The sequence below is a fragment of the Grampus griseus genome (genome assembly GCF_964374135.1).
Source record: "Grampus griseus genome assembly, chromosome: 19".
NCBI lineage: Eukaryota > Metazoa > Chordata > Mammalia > Artiodactyla > Delphinidae > Grampus > Grampus griseus.
In genome coordinates this window covers 44,757,869-44,775,800 of record NC_139013.1, presented here as the reverse complement: position 1 = coordinate 44,775,800, position 17,932 = coordinate 44,757,869, and the positions used below count along the sequence as shown (strand labels likewise).

Genomic DNA, 17,932 nt, shown 5'->3' with positions numbered 1-17,932 from the left:
AAGTCAATTTAAATACTTCCCCTTGAGTAAAATACTGCTAGTTCATACCTGGCCATGGAAGAGACAACTATCATGTATATTTTTTGATGCTTATATTTATTTATCCCAACAACTCTAACCTCAAACTCTAACTTCTCTGTCCAAATTATCCAATGGTCAAGTTCACTGAAAGCCTGGAGCCTTCCAAATTCCTTATTCTCATTCAGCAAATTCTTGTGCCTCCTGAAAAACAGTGACTTTGCAGATACTTATCCGGCCCATTTTGGTCTATCACCTGGCATAATACCAGTTATGACTTGGTCCGTTTTATTCTTTGACCAATCTGAGGAGTTATCAAAGCCTCAGTGTTCCTTCAGGGACAATCACCACCCAAATTCTGTAATTTAACTCTCTCATGATACTGTAGCTTCAGTCAAACTAATTAATTATTAGACAGGTCATCCAACAGCCATTCACAGCCATACTTTAAATATTTTAGATGCCAACCAACAGTACTATTACCTCTCACCTACTTTATGGTATTTATAATATCCTAACATCATTGATCCCCACAGACCCTGATGCCAGATCTAGATCTTCATCTCTAAGCAAGTAAATGCCATGTCTCCAACACTAGCCTGTAACAGATGCCTCTCCAGGAATGGGCCTTCTTGCCAATATGGGGACAATACTACCAACTTTAGTTAGCTTAACCTACTCCCCAGCTCTACAACAGTCTCTGAAGACCTCGTTTAACTCCACACAATATATCTATCATCCTGAAATAACTAAAAAAGTCCTCCAGTTTCTGGCTGACTCCTGTAACAGTTGATTTCTCTTTTGAATCTGGAACTAACTATATACACTTCTTAGAGTATAGTTTCAAATAAATAACTCTCCTAAGAACCATGTTTCTTTGTGATAGGAGGCCAATCTACCTGGAGAAATAAGTGATACTTTGTGTTGGAGTCATGAGGACTTTAGTTCCAACTCTGGAATTTGAAAATATACCATAAGACAATTTTGAAAGATTATTACAAAACTGCCCCTAACTTTGGCCATTATAGTGAAGAATCCAGAAGCGCAGCAAAGTAGCTTGAATTTACTGAACGAGGTGTTTTGAAAACCTTAGATTTCCTATTGGCAAGAAAAAGGGTATGTTTTTATTAACATTTCCTGTCATAATGCAGAGAAGATTAAGGAATCCACATCCAAACTAAAAGAAAAGGCAACTTGGGTTTTGAAGGTGGACTCAGGAGGGTAAGTTCTCATATCTCAGACTTGGGAAATCTTGGGTCATGGCTCTGTAGTGTCTTCTAGCCTCTTATGTCATAAGAGTCTAGCTGCTGTATCATCAAATAGTTCAGTAAGATATTATACAAAAGGAAAATAAACTATTTCTAATTTTCACCTAAGCTAGTTACCAAAACTTCTAGTTTTACCAACTATGAGGAACAGCTGTTGATTATTATCTCTATAGCGAAAGAAAACTATGAATAAATTACCCAGTGATGGCCCTTCCTGTATCCTTAGGGATAAGAGAGGACCAAATGGAAGACTGTTACTGGAAAAACCTAACTAGCCTTGGAGCATGCATACATGGTTTTACCCATTGTGTGACCAAGAGCTTGCCAATATCAAATACAGCATTTTGAGTAAATCAGTGGCATCTTGGGGATATACATTTGCCATATTCCATGGAAATGTACTATTAGGGGCTTTGATGTTTTAAAATGTTTGGATTTTAGATAAAAGCATTTCAGATATTCACGGGGTTCGATAATTGGCTTATCATTGGCACAGTATTTACATTAACATGTCAGAGCTCAGCAATAGGGCACATTCTAGACAATAAGTCAGTGGAGATTTCTTGGAGTAACTGATTTGAGGTGCTTACTTTGACTTGTTTTTTCCCTCCAGGGCATACGACATAGGGCACATCTTCCAAATGTACTTGGACTGGACTTTGTGTTTAAATGCCTGTGGAAGGGTATGCTGCTGTGGGCACCAGTTGCTCAGAGCTCTCCATGGACTCAGTTTGAAGTGTTTGGAGTACACTGCATAGGTCTTTGGGTACACAAACTCCCCTCTTATTGTGCATCAGTCACAGTTACCCTTAAGTTGTAGGTCACTTTCATTTTCCTTCAAAAGAGTCTATCATTCAAATATGCCCTACAAATCTGTAACATCTCTCCAGCCATTTTCACATTCTATATGAACAGACATTCAACTTCATTTATATAGATTTTCCTATGGTATGTGCCTTACCCAATATAATGTAGATCAGGGTGGGAGCATTGTATAAATAAATATATTCTGAGTTTTAGAAACTTTCATAACACCCAAATGTTAAAGCAACTGATAAAGGCATTATGAATCAGCTTTTTCTAAAGAACTATTTTTCCCCAAGTTAGACAGGCCTACTTGAAATGAAGCAAGAAAACTGAAAGTTAAAATGGGAAACAATAGAACAAAATGGAAAGAATTATGGAATAAAGATTTAGACTAGGGTTTCTCAATTTTTTAAAGTCATCACCTCCTAAAAAGAACCGCTGTGATAAATGAATTTTATATCAAGTCAAATCAGTTAATTAAATATGATTTAAATTAGACAATTTCTACCTAACAAGAGAAATTAAATACTGAGGAATAAGATTCTGTTGGGCAGGGTGGAACTTTGAAGGAACACAAACCATTGTTATATCTAAGTTTTTTCAACACCCAAGAGCCAATTTTTGCCTCTCTGGGGGCAACTCTCAACACCCAAGTTGCCAGTATATGATTTAGACAGATCTCAATTGAAATACTAATTCTGCCACTGCTGTGTGACCTTTGGGAGTTATTTAACTGTTCCAATGCTCAGTTCGTCCAGCTCTAAAATGGGGACCTTAAAGAGTGCCTTCTCCTAGGATTGCTAAAATGTTTAAATGTAGTACCGCATGTAATTACTTAGCAGTAATTGGACTACAAGAAAGAATCATTTAATGGGTAATTTTGCTGCCACTGTTGTTATTATCATTTTTATTATTGGGGAAGTTTAGATGGGAGAAAATGACTCAGGGAAGCAACTGAGTAAAAAGACTATACAAACATATAGAAGAGTCATCAATTTGCAGTGATAAAACACCTGAATTAAACCACCACCGAGCTCACAGGTATACTGAGAGCATCTCTGTGGAAAGGTTGCTGTGTAGCCAAAGTGGCAAACCAGAATCTGCATATAAATAGAATGTTCAGAATGTTAAGACAGTGGAATAAAGCATAAAGCTTTCTGTTGTTCCACTGCAGGAAGAGGGGGGACAGCCATGGCCTGACAACTACTAGTATCCAGGAGACACGGCTATAACATTCACCTATAAACTAGGAAACAGCACCAAAATTCTGCAGAGGAAGAACAATTCTAGACCCTCTTAGCTATTACCCACACAAAATGGTAAGAGACGTTCTTTGTAAACTTTCCTCCTTCCATGTGGAGGGAAAAGTAATTCTTCTCAATTTCTAATTTAAAATGGAAAAGTACTCACCAAAGGAAACATCACCAAAATGCAGAGCAGGAACATTAAAATGGAAGGTAGGTCCAATGACACAGCCTCTGAAAGTAGGAATACAAGTTAAGGGAGTGGAAAGAGAAGCCAGTGAATTCAAGGTAACAATCACGAAGTGGGTAGAGGTAAGTACTGAAAACCATAATTTAGCATTAACTCAATTACAGCATCATCTAGGACTTAAGGAAACTGTGAGATAATGGTCTATCCCAATGGTTCTGAAAATTCCTTTTCCACTCTCAAACCTTTGGGTTTTAGCAAACGACGCTACGGTTAACTTACCACCATACTGCTATCAATGATGAGGCAGAGCAGACACATCACTGAACTAATGGCACAAAATGTTAATGTGGATGAGACACATATCATGAAAATTTATTAACTCAGGCAAGAAAAAATTATAGGTCTAATCATATGATAGACATCAAAGACTATCAATGATACCAGTATTCCTTGGCCCACACTTTTATAAAACTGTTTTAATCCAGTTCCTACCACCAACTAGCTGTGATCTTGGCCAATCACTTTACCTCTGTAGGCCTCAGTTTCTTTTCCTAACGTACAAAAGAGAAGACTGGAACAGGTGGCCTTTAAAGACTCTTTCACTGTTGTTGTTTTGTTTCCCTCTCATACAAGGCTCATGATCTTGGAGTGACACTCTAGCTTAAAATAAACAATGGGGAGATTCTACAGCTTCTAACTGACTTCAGTTGTGGTAGATAGCATAATGGTCCCCAAAGATGTCTATGTGCTAATCCCCGCAATCTGTGAATATATTAGGTTACATGGCAAAGGGTAATTAAGGTGGCAGAAGGAATTAAGTTTGCTAATTAACTGATCTTAAGATAAGGGGATTAGCCTGAATTATCCAGGTGGGCTCAATGTAATCACAAAGGTCTTTAAAATTAGAACACAGGGACAGAAGAGGAGGTAGGAGTGAGGCAATGTGAGAAGGACTCAACCAGCCTTTGCTGGCTTTGAACATAGAGGAGGCAGACCATGAGCCAAAGACCGTGGGCAGCTTCAAGAAGCTGAACAAGGTTAGGAGATGAATTCTCCCCTAGAGCTTCCAGAAAGAAAGACAGCCCTGGCCAACACCTTGATTTTAGCGCAGTAAGACCTGTGTTGGACTTTAGATCTATAGAACTGTAAAATAATAAATCTGTATTGTTTTAAGCTACTATGTTTGTGGTAATTTATTAAGCAGCAATAGAAAACCAATATATCAGATATTAGTTTATTCTTGTCTTTCTCCGTGGTCCATGTCCCTAAAATCTCTAGACCAAAGGTAAGAACTGAAATAATTCCCCATCTATGTGCCAAGCTTTTAAAAGTTATAGACACACAAATACCAGAAACCTCACTAAGCATGAGTCTCCTAATTCACCCAGACCCTGATGTTGGTGATGTAGGTGTGTCACACCATGCTGAACGCACTTGGTGCCCTAGTGATACTTCGGGCTGCTAGAGATCTGATGATAATGTGGTGAGAGGCTGTTGAAAGCCTGGGAGGAGAGATGACAACAAAGAATCAATGCAGCAAGTTTCAATTCTAAAAGCTTTTCCCAGGACCATCTATTCTATTTCATGCTAATGATCCAAAGTGGTTTCAAAAGGAGCAGCTGGTACCTAGCAAGGAATTAGGATCCAGCTGAGATAAGTCAAAGGAGCCTACAGATTAGATACTTGGCTTGTAAAAGAAGTTTGGGCCGGGCCAAAGTAACAAATAGATCAAAAGTGTCTGATATGCACAAAAGCCTACAGAAATAAGAAAGATCACAACAATGCACAAAGCAGTCATTTAATCAGTGTAGAAGTAGAAAAAAAACTAGAGTTAAATCACATTTGTTCAAAGGCACATGTAACTAGGGGAACTGCAGCTGAATACCAACCGGGCTTAGATACTGTCACATTCATTCAAACAGGGATCCTGAACATTAGGATAGTCTCTGCCAAGACGGTGGGTGCCCTCCATCAAAGCAATGGTCTGTTAAAATTAGAATTTTAAAGACTAAGAGAGTGACTGAATTATGATGTTATGTGAAACGGGTTGAATGCGAAATATACTACAGTTAAACTGTATAAAGTCACATATGTAAAAATAGGAGGGAACAAAACTGTTCATGGGTAATTTTAAAAATCACATTAACTTTACAGTGCTGTTTATCCAACCACTTAAAATACGGTGTCATGCAGCTGGAGAAATCAATAGAAACAGCAACTGTTCTGATCTTTCAAGGCATACTGGCCAAAATTATGTGGTACTAAGGAAAGAAGATTACCCAACAATAAAAGAATAAGAAACATAATTACAGAATCCACAATATTAACTTTATAGAGACTTCTTGGACCATAAGGCTCAAGAAAGAGTTCCTGGCAAAGTCGTAAGTAAAATCAGTATTACTGTGTGGAGCTGGAAATAAATAATAAATTATACATGTATTTCACCCTTTATCATTAGACATTTATTTGTGACACTAGATATTTGCCAAGTTTCCAAAATTGCTGTTTGTGGTTTGAAGCGCTAGAACACTTTGGACAAATGCAATTTAGACAAGAATATTTCTCTTAGCAATTTGTGATTAGTTTTAGGATGAACATAAGCATTCTCTCCACAGTCAGACTTTCCTTTCCTTTGAAAGAAACAAGGAATGAACATCCAAAATAAGAAAGTGGCATGGGAGTGGTGTGAATGGTAAGGTGCAGAGGATAAAACAAGAGACTTAACCTCCACAGAGCACCTGGAGTATTAACTAGTCCAAGTTTACTTGTAAGTTCCTAGGAGATTCCTAATTCCTATTATTCACAGTGGAAAAACCAAGTAGACCCTAACCTATTCAGACATTGCTAGTGACATGCATTACTAGTTTGGGATCTTCAGGAGAAGAGATCAGAGGTTTAAAAAATTCACCCATGAAATGAATGAATTACAGGCTCCTGGAAATTAAAAAAAATAACAGCCTCATTGAAATGTAATTCACATGCTATACAATTCACCCATTTAAAGTGTATAAGTCAATGGTTTTTGTATAGTATTCACATATATATGCAACCACCACCTGGGTTAACTTTAGAACATTCCCGTCACCTCAAAAAGAAACCCCATACCCTTTAACTATCACTCTCTATCTCCCACCTCCACCCCTGGCCCTAAGCAACCACTAATCTACTTCCTATCCATATACAGATTTACTCTCTCTGGACGTTTCACATAAATGGAATCATACAATATATGGTCTTTTGTGACTGGCTTCTTTCACTTGTCATTGCATTTTCAAGGTTCATTCATTGTACCATGTTGTAGCATGTACATCCTTTCTTTCTTTTTTCATTCCTTTTTATGGTCTTAATAACATTCCATTGTGTGGAAAGACCACATTTTGTTTATCCATTCATCAGTTGGTAGACACTTGGATTTTTTGGCTACTATGAATAATGCTGTAATAAACATTCGTGTACAAGTTTTTGTATGGATTTATATTTTCACTTTTCTTGGGTATGTATCTGGGAGTGGAATTGCTGGGTCATATGGTAACTCAACGTTTACTTGAGAAAACCTGTCAGACTGTTTTCCAAAGTGGCTGTACATTTTACATTCCCATCATCAGTGTATGAAGGTTCTGATTTCTCTACGTTCTCCCCATCACTTATTTTCCATTTTTTAAATTATAGCCACCCACGTGGGTGTGAAGTGGAAGTTGTATCTCATTATGGTTTTGATTTGCACCTCCCTGATGATTAATGATGTTGAGAGTCTTTTCATGTTATTAATCATTTGTATATCTTCTTTAGAGAAATGTCTGCTCAGATGGTTTGTTCAATTTTTGATTGGTTGCCTTTTTATTACTGAGTGTAAATGTTCTCTATATGTCTTAGATATAAGTCCCTTTTCAGATATATGATTTACAAATACTTTCTCCCATATTGTGGTTTGTTTTTTCACTTTCTTAATAGTATCCCTTAAGGCACAAAATTTTTAAATTTTGATGAAGTCTAATTTATTTATTTTTTCTTTGATTGCTTATACTTAGGTGTCATCTTTAAAAAACCTTTGCCTAATCCAAGGTCATGCATATTTGCACTTATGTTTTATTTAAACAGTTGTACAGTTTTAGTTGTTACATTTGGGTCTTTGGCCCATATTATGTTAATTTTGTATATGGTCTGAGGTTTGGGGGGGGTCCAACTTTTATCCTTTTGCATGTGGATATCCAGTTGTTCCAGCAACATCGGTTGAAAAAACTTTTCAATTTTATCCAGGTGTTAACAACCTACTTTCCCTAAACACACTAAAACAGAGAGTAAGTAGAAACTAATATAGTGTTTAAGTTCTTATTTTATAAGGTTAGAGCTTACAGAAAAACTAGATTCCAAAATACCATCTGCATCCATACTACAGTAATAAGTTAAACATGTTCACTAGAGAAACACTGGTGGAAATTTAAAACACCCCAGTATGTTGATGTGGTCATATCAACAAAGACAGTTATGGACATTCAAGACATGATCTAGTTTTGGTTTTTTAAAGTAAGTTTATGAAAGGATTTTATTTTTACATTTTACTTCTGTGCCTGGATTTTAAAAAGTAAACAGTAGGGAATCAAATTGTTGCTACTTTCAGGCAGGTATCAATATTGTTAACAAAAGAATAAATATTTTGGCAACCTAGTAATTCTCCATTAATGTGTAAAGTGCTCTAGTTTTGAAGTTTAAGAAAGCATTAGGTAAAAACTTCAGTTTCCACATTACCTGTAGAAGTAACTTACATAATGGTCAATTTCACAGGCTCTGGTGATCCATTGACATTGACCAGGAACTCTTCTTCAAAGTGTCCCAGGATAGGAGAACTGAAGGATATCTGGACAGCCTGGACTCCACTTGGTTCGATGATGCCTTCCTTGGGACTGAAAACAAAGCAGGTCCCCACAGCCGAAGTTGGAGGGATCATGTTGAAGAGGGCATCAATGCTGCCTTTGTTGGATAGTACTGCCTATATCAAAAAGACAAGAATGAAAAGGTAGGCAATGGGCCTCTGATTTATTTTCATATAAGCACCAACACAGAAACAGCTGCAGGAAGTAGAACCACAGAAAAACTCCAGGGGAAAAATAATCAGTCTTCTGTCTTGAATGTTTGAAGACAGGAATCCCAAGCCAGAAAGTAATTTTGTGTTTTTTAATCTCCTCTTTAAAATAGAGTTAGTCATATGCATTATATTCATGCTATAAAGATTGATCATAATCACATCTATTGAAGAAGACCCTTAAAAGACCTTTGTTTTTGATTCTATCTCTGAAGTAACCAAGGGAAGGTAGGTCTTTCTCTTATACACATGAGAAGGCTGGGATTAAGTGACATGCTGAAAAATAAAAAGCAAGCTACAATAGAGGATCAAGAAATATCTAAGCCTATGTTTATAACATAGCTTGAAGAATGTAGAATAAGCTATTATTGTGGATTCCGGATTGCAAGGATTCTCTTTGTTGTACCATCAGATTTCATCCTATTGTGATATTTTCATCTCAAACTGTAATGGATGGATAACTGTTTTGGGATGCTTATGTAAGCCACTGATTTACTACAGAAAAGTTTTTTGTTCATTTGTCTGGTTTCGGGTTTTTGTTTTTATTTTTTGGCTGCGCAGTGCTGTGTGAGGCATCTTAATTCCCCGACCAGGGATGGAACCCGTGTCCCCTCGACAGTGGAAGCATGGAGTCTTAACCACTGGACTGCCAGGGAAGTCCCATACAGAAAAGTTTTATTCCTATATACTAATGTTCTGGAACCAAGTCATTGCCCATATTTGATTGCACACGAGGTGTGTGTACAAAGCTCATGCCTGGCATTCAGAGGCCTCCACAGCTGGCTCCGTCTACCACTCCCACTGTCACTTTCCACAAGTCTGTCCATGAACTTGTACTAGAGCCACACAGTCCTATTCCTCGGCTTCTAAAATACAATCTCTATTCCTTGCCAATGCTTATACCTGAATGGGTGAACAGTCATTCTCTCTACTTAGAAAGTACCTTCAACCTACATCAAGGCACTGGAGGAAAAAAAGAGGAGATGATGAAGAAAGATTCAGAAAAGTATGGGGGGCATGGCAGGAACCGAGAAATCCAAGAGAGAACTTTCAAAAGGGGTTGAATGGGGATAGAGGTTAAGGAGAATAAGCTTTGAGAAAATTCTATAGATTTTAAATTTTTAATTAGAGGCCATCCCTGCCCTTGAAGAAGAAAGTAATTTCAATAGAGTGTGACTGTAGAATCCGGAGTACAAATGTTTAGGGAGTGAGTAGGTGCAGAGGAAATAGTGGCTGACTATTCTAGATTCCTGTTTTGAGAAGATTAGTAGTAAAAAAGAGAAAATGAGGGTGGCAAAGCTGCAGGAAGGTATGGTAGGTGAGACCTAGTCTATTTATACTATTAAATGAGATAATGCACACTTAAGGCCCAGCCTACATGTTTGTTTTTGTAATAAGAAAAGGGGACTGGGTAACCAAGGTAATAGGGTCTGGGTGGATGTAGGGGGTCCACTAGATCAGGGTGCCTCCTCAGGAGCAGAGAAGAAGGAATCAAGAGCATAAGCAGGATACAGTCAGGGGCTCTTGCAAAGGAAGACAACCACTCCTGCCAAGAGAAGATGGATGATGTACCAAAAGAGGTACATAACTAAGTGTTACTTGATATGTTGTTCATCTTTTTACATTTATTTCCCATCTCCCTCATCCTATGTTCCCTGGTCATAGGAGTTATGCTTCATCCTTTATTCCTCTTAAAAAGACCACGTAGAAAAGTGATTATGACCAGGATCTCAGAAGCCAAATGCCTGGGTTCAAGTCCCAGCTATTCCACTGACTTGACTAGCTGTGTGACCTTGCAGAACCTGCTTGGCTTCTCTGTGCCCATTTTCCCATCTGTAAAATGTAAGTACTACTGAGAAACCAGGGAACCCGGGCAGCAGTCGTAGTTGCCGCCTGGGGCCAAGCACCACAGTGCATCTTGTTCGCCGTGTAGCTGACAGGGTCTTGGTGCTCCGGCTGGGTGTCAGGCCTGTGCCTCTAAGATGAGAGAGCCGAGTTCAGGACACTGGTCTACCAGAGACCTCCTGGCTCCACATAATATCAAACAGCAAAAGCTTTTACAGAGATCTCCATCTCAATGCTAAGACCCAGCTCCACTCAACGACCAGCAAGCTACAGTGCTCGACAACCTATGTCAAACAACTAGCAAGGCAGGAACACAACCCCACCCATTAGCAGAGAGGCTGCCTAAAATCATAATAAGGTCACAGACACCCAAAAACACACCACCAGACGCCGTCCTGCCCACCAGAAAGACAAGATCCAGCCTCATCCACCAGAATGCAGGCACCAGTCCCCTGCGCCAGGAAGCCTACACAACCCACTGAACCAACCTTAGCCACTGGGGGCAGACACCAAAAACAATGGAAACTACAAACCTGCAGCCTCAAAAAGGACACCCCAAACGCAGTAAGTTAAGCAAAATGAGAAGACAGAGAAACACACTGCAGATGAAGGAGCAAGGTAAAAACCCACCAGACCAAACAAATGAAGAGGAAATAGGCAGTCTACCTGAAAAAGAATTCAGAGTAATGATAGTAAAGATGATCCAAAATCTTGGAAATAGAATGTAGGAAATACAAGAAATGTTTAACAAGGACTTAGAAGAACTAAAGAGCAAACAAACAATGATGAACTACACAATAAATGAAATTAAAAATTCTCTAGAAGGAATCAATAGCAGAATAACTGAAGCAGAAGAACGGATAAGTGACCTGGAAGATAAAATAGTTGAAATAACTACCACAGAGCAGAATAAAGCACAAAGAATGAAAAGAATTTAGGACAGTCTCAGAGACCTCTGGGACAATATTAAATGCACCAACATTCAAATTATAGGGGTTCCAGAAGAGGAAGAGAAAAAGAAAGGGACTGAGAAAACATTTGAAGAGATTATAATTAAAAACCTCCTTAATATGGGAAAGGAACTAGTCAATCAAGAACAGGAAGCACAGAGAGTCCCATACAGGATAAATCCAAGGAGACACACACCAAAACACATTAATTGAACTATCAAAAATTAAATACAAAGAAAAAATATTAAAAGCAGCAAGGGAAAAACAACAAATAACACAGAAGGGAATCCCCATAAGGTTAACAGGTGATTTGTCAGCAGAAACTCTGCAAGCCAGAAGAGAGTGGCAGGACATATTTAAAGTGATGAAAGGGAAAAACCTACAACCAAGATCACTCTACCCAGCAAGGATCTCATGCAGATTTGACGGAGAAATTAAAACCTTTACAGACAAGCAAAAGCTAAGAGAATTCAGCACCACCAAAACAGCTCTACAACAAATGCTAAAGGAACTTCTCTAGGCAGGAAACACAAGAGAAGGAAAACACCTACAATAACAAACCCAAAACAATTAAGAAAATGGTATTAGGAACATACATATTGATAACTACCTTAAATGTAAAAGGATTAAATGCTCCAACCAAAAGACATAGACTGTGAATGGATACAAAAACAAGACCCATATATATGCTGTCTACAAGAGACCCACTTCAGATCTAGGGACACATACAGACTGAAAGTGAGGGGATGGAAAAAGATATTCCACGCAAATGGAAATCAAAAGAAAGCTGGAGTAGCAATTCTCATATCAGACAAAATAGACTTTAAAATAAAGGCTATTACAAGAGACAAAGAAGGACATTACAGAATGTTCAAGGGATCAATCCAAGAAGATATAACAATTGTAAGTATTTATGCACCCAACATAGGAGCACCTCAATACATAAGGCAAATGCTAACAACCATAAAAGGGGAAATCAACAGTAACACAATCATAGTAGGGGACTTTAACACCCCACTTTCACCAATGGACAGATCATCCAAATTGAAAATAAATAAGGAAACACAAGCTTTAAATGATACATTAAACAAGACGGACTTAATTGATATTTATAGGACATTCCATCCCAAAACAACAGAATACACTTTCTTCTCAAATGCTCATGAAACATTCTCCAGGATAGATTATATCTTGGGTCACAAATCAAGCCTTGGTAAATCTAAGAAAATTGAAATCATACCAAGTATTATTTCCGACCACAATGCTATGAGACTAGATACCAATTACAGGAAAAAATCTGTAAAAAAATACAAACACATGGAGGCTAAAAAATACACTGCTAAATAACCAAGAGACCACTGAAGAAATCAAAGAGGAAATCAAAAAATACCTAGGTAGAAATGACCATGAAAACACGACGACCCAAGACCTATGGGATGCAGCAAAAGGAGTTCTAAGAGGGAAGTTTATAGCATTACAATCCTACCTCAAGAAACAAGCAACATCTCAAATAAACAACCTAACCTTACACCTAAAGCAATTAGAGAAAGAAGAACAAAAAACTCCAAAGTTAGCAGAAGGAAAGAAATCATAAAGATCAGATCAGAAATAAATGAAAAAGAAATGAAGGAAACAATAGCTAAGATCAATAAAACAAAAAGCTGGTTCTTTGAGAAGATAAACAAAATTGATAAACCATTAGCCAGACTCATCAAGAAAAAAAGGGAGAAGACTCAGATCATCAGAATTAGAAATGAAAAAGGAGAAGCAACAACTGACACTGCATAAATACAAAGGATCATGAGAGATTACTACAAGCAACTATATGCCAATAAAATGGACCACCTGGAAGAAATGGACAAATTCTTAGATAAGCACAAACTTCTGAGACGGAACCAGGAAGATATAGAAAATATGAACAGACCAATCACAAGCACTGAAATTGAGACTGTGATTAAAAATCTTCCAACAAACAAAAGCCCAGGACCAGATGGCTTCACAGGCGAATTCTAGCAAACATTTATAGAAGAGTTAACACCTATCCATCTCAACTTCTTCCAAAATACAGCAGGGGGAAGAACACCCCAAACTCCTTCTACGAGGCCACCATCACCCTGATAACAAAACCAGATAAAGATGTCACAAAGAAAGAAAACTACAGGCCAGTATCACTGATGAACACAGATGCAAGAATCCTCAACAAAATACTAGCAAACGGAATCAAGCAGCACATTAAAAGGATCATACACCATGATCTAGTGAGGTTTATCCCAGCATGCAAGGATTCTTCAGTATATGCAAATCAATCAATGTGATACACCATATTAACAAACTGAAGGATAAAAACCGTATGATCGATAATCTTAATAGATGCTGAGAAAGGTTTTGACAAAATTCAACACCGATTTATGATAAAAACCCTCCACAAAGTAGGCATAGAGGGAACTTACCTCAACATAATAAAGGCCATATATGACAAACCCACAGGCAACACTGTTCTCAATGGTGAAAAACTGAAACCATTTCCACTAAGATCAGGAATAAGACAAGGTTGCCCACTCTCACCACTATTATTCAACATAGTTTTGGAAGTTTTAGCCACAGCAATCATGGAAGAAAAAGAAATAAAAGCAATCCAAATCGGAAAAGAAGAAGTAAAGCTGTTACTGTTTGCAGATGACATGATACTATACATAGAGATTCCTAAAGACACTACTAGAAAACTACTAGAGCTAATCAATGAAATTGGTAAAGTAGCAGGATACAAAACTAATGCACAGAAATCTCTTGCATTCCTATACACCAATGATGAAAAATCTGAAAGAGAAACTATGGAAACACTCCCATTTACCACTGCAACAAAAAGAATAAAATACCTAGGAATAAACCTACCTAAGGAGACAAAACACCTGTATGCAGAAAACTATAAGACACTGATGAAAGAAATTAAAGATGATACAAACAGATGGAGAGATACACCATGTTCTTGGATTGGAAGAATCAACATTGTGAAAATGACTCTACTACCCAAAGCCATCTACAGATTCAGTGCAATCCCTATCAAACTACCACTGGCATTTTTCACAGAACTAGAACAAAAAATTTCACAATTTGTATGGAAACACAAAAGACCCCGAATAGCCAAAGCAATCTTTAGAAAGAAAAATGCAGCTGGAGGAATCAGGTTCCCTGACTTCAGACTATACTACAAAGCTACAGTAATCAAGACAGTATGGTACAGGCACAAAAACAGAAATATAGATCAATGGAACAGGATATATAGCCCAGAGATAAACCCACACACATATGGTCACCTTATCTTTGATAAAGGAGGCAAGAATATACGATGGAGAAAAGACATCCTCTTTAATAAGTGGTGCTGGAAAACTGGACAGCTACATGTAAAAGAATGAAATTAGAACACTCCCTAACACCATACACAAAAATAAGCTCAAAATGGATGAAAGACCTAAATGTAAGGCAAGATACTATAAAACTCTTAGAGGAAAACATCAGCAGAACACTCTATGACATAAATCACAGGAAGATCCTTTTTGACCCACCTCTTAGAGAAATGGAAATAAAAATAAACAAATGGGACCTAATGAAAGTTAAAAGCTTTTGCACAGCAAAGGAAACCATAAACAAGACGAAAAGACAACCCTCAGAATGGGAGATAATATTTGCAACTGACAAAGTATTAATCTCCAAAATTTACAAGCAGCTCATGAAGCTCAATATCGAAAAAACAAACAACCCAATCCAAAGATGGGCAGAAGACCTAAACAGACATTTCTCCAAAGAAGATATACAGATTGTCAACAAACACATGAAAGGACGCTCAACATAACTAATCATCAGAGAAATGCAAATCAAAACTACAATAAGGTATCACCTCACACCAGTCAGAAAGGCCATCATCAAGAAACCTACAAACAATAAAGGCTGGAGAGGGTGTGGAGTAAGGGAACCCTCTTGCACTGTTGGTGAGAATGTAAATTGATACGGCCACTACGGAGAACAGTATGGAGGTTCTTTAAAAAACTAAAAATAGAATGTTCAGAAGTAAGACAGAAAGAGAAAAACAAATACTGTATGCTAACACATATATATGGAATCAAAAAAAAAATGTTCTGAAGAACCTAGGGGCAGGACAGGAATAAAGACACAGCTGTAGAGAATGGACTTGAGGACATGGGGAGGGGGAAGCGTAAGCTGGGACGAAGTGAGAGAGTGGCATGGACATATATACACTACCAAATGTAAAACAGATAGCTAGTGGTAACAGCCGCATAGCACAAGGAGATCAGCTCGGTGCTTTGTGACCATCTAGAGGGGTGGGATAGGGAGAGTGGGAGGGAGACACAAGAGGAAGGAGATATGGGGATATATGTACAGCTGATTCACTTTGTTATGACACACCATTGTAAAGCAATTATACTGCAATAAAGATGTTTAAAAAAATGTAAGTATTACTAACTTCTCAGATGCTGTGAAAATGACATTTATTAAATTGCATAGCTTTTAGAATAGTGCATGACAAAGAGTGCTCATAAAAGACAGTGATTGCTATTTATGTCCCCAGTGCTAAGCAGAATGGGTTTAAGATTTACCTGTGCTTAAGAAGCAACTGATATGCACTAGTGATAACTTGAAGGCAACTCAAAGGTGTTAATGGTAACTGAAGGACAGATGTACTTCTCTCTGAGCTGGTGCATGGATTGCCTTTTTTCTTGTTTTACCCAGATCTTCTATAAGTTGCCAGTTCCTCTATTTTCGAGAATATGCATTTCATTCTTCTCCCGACAAACCAGCAACTACTTATGTATACGGAATCCAGCAAATTGTTTGACAATACAGTTCTGACACCTTGTGATTACTAGTAATGCCCTTACCCTTGCAGTTCAACTCCTTGGAGTGGGGAAAATTTATAGTAGAACTTCATCTCTCATTTGTTTTCCTTCAAATTACACTGGGGAATAGCATACTCTTGGGGGTTAGTCTTCATGTATCTGCTAAGCTCAGCAATGACTAACAGCAATAGCTAGTTACTCAAATTTGTTTCAAGTAGGTAATGTAATAAATTGAAAGAGAGATGCAATGAGGCATCAGCATTAAATACGCAGAGAGTGCAAAATATTCCCCTAAGAAGCACCTTACTATGTCCTTCTCTGCCACTGCACAGCTCTCAAAACTGTCCAGTCTGATGCAGCACCTCATTTAACACTTACTTAACTGGCTGTGGTTTGCTTTACTGTTCAATTATGGGAGGGTGGGAAGTGATGGTCTCAAGGACACTTCTGTTAAAATTTGTAAGAAATTATTATTACATTCAGAGAAACCCTATCCATTTTGTAACAGGGAAGAGCAAAATCTGACTCCATGTTGGATCTGTTTCTTTTATTTAACCTTTGCTTTTCATTGCTTTTGTTATTATAATCATACATAATGGCTTGCCTCAGGGCACCCTGCCCTTCTGCCTGAATGTTAAACTAAAGTGCCTTTGTTCAGCTCACAGGGAGACAATCTGACCCTTCCCACCTGTGAATGGCTGCCGAAAAGAGGAAATTAACAGATCCCCTCCCTGATGCTGGCCAAGCCCAACCAGAGATATTTTGCAAAACTAATGGCCTTTTTACTTTACTTCCTCACCTCCTCCCCTTTTCTGCCCTATAAAAGAAACTGGCATCCAGACCCCAATAAGATGTTTTTTGCAGACACTAGTCTGCCTTCTTCTCAGTCTATCGGCTTTCTGAATAAAGTCACTATTCCTTGCCTCAACACCTTGTCTCCCAATTTATTGCCTTGTTGCATAGCCAGCAGAGCGAGCTTGGGCTCGATAACAATTCTGCACCAGAACTAAAGGTTCTTTTCCAATGTGGCATCCATAAGACACAGTCTATAAGGTGTGAGGGAAATTTGCACTGGATAAAGTACAGGCAGAGCATCAACTTAATAAGAACAATTTAGTTTAATAAGAACTCTTATACCTTTTTTTCCCTCTCTAAGTGACCATTTTTTTCAGAATGCAATACAGGACAATGCAACATAGTAGCTGTGCCACTTTTCACTTTATGTTAGTCATGTGAGTGATTACTTCATTTAAGTTATGCTCTTCCGTATATTCCATCTCATCTTATGTATATTCCATGACATTAACATCTCTATTTACCTTTCAAATCATCCCATTTGGCCCATAGTTAAGTCTAATGAATGTGAGGACAAATGACACTCCAGGAAGCTCTCAACATCAATTGGGCACTTACCTCCCATGCTTAGGCTGAGCTGAATTGGTTGTAGACCAGATTTGCCCATAATGAGAGCCCAAGGGATTGAAAAGCCAGCAAAGGGCTTTCTCTTCCCACACAATGTAGGGCCCTACTACCCTGGGGCTCACTAACATTTACAGGCTGTGTGACCTTGCCAAGTTACTTAACAAATGTGGCAGAGTCAGGTTGGCCATTCACTGAACCCATATCCTCTTCTTCCTGTGCCTATAGCTAGACTACATTTCCCAGCCAGCCTTGCAG

The 17,932-nt window shown here is 38.2% G+C and overlaps 1 protein-coding gene across 1 annotated transcript in view; it reads right to left on the bottom strand.

The window, feature by feature from the left end:
• HYDIN (HYDIN axonemal central pair apparatus protein) overlaps positions 1–17,932 on the bottom strand; it is a gene marked incomplete at its 5' end in the record, with an annotated part of 342,250 nt that overhangs the window by 227,205 nt on the left and 97,113 nt on the right. The window contains 2 exons of the mRNA XM_082677828.1: positions 3,504–3,571; positions 8,291–8,514. Coding sequence (XP_082533954.1) covers positions 3,504–3,571; positions 8,291–8,514 — 292 coding nt within the window. The remainder of the gene's footprint in view (positions 1–3,503; positions 3,572–8,290; positions 8,515–17,932) is intronic.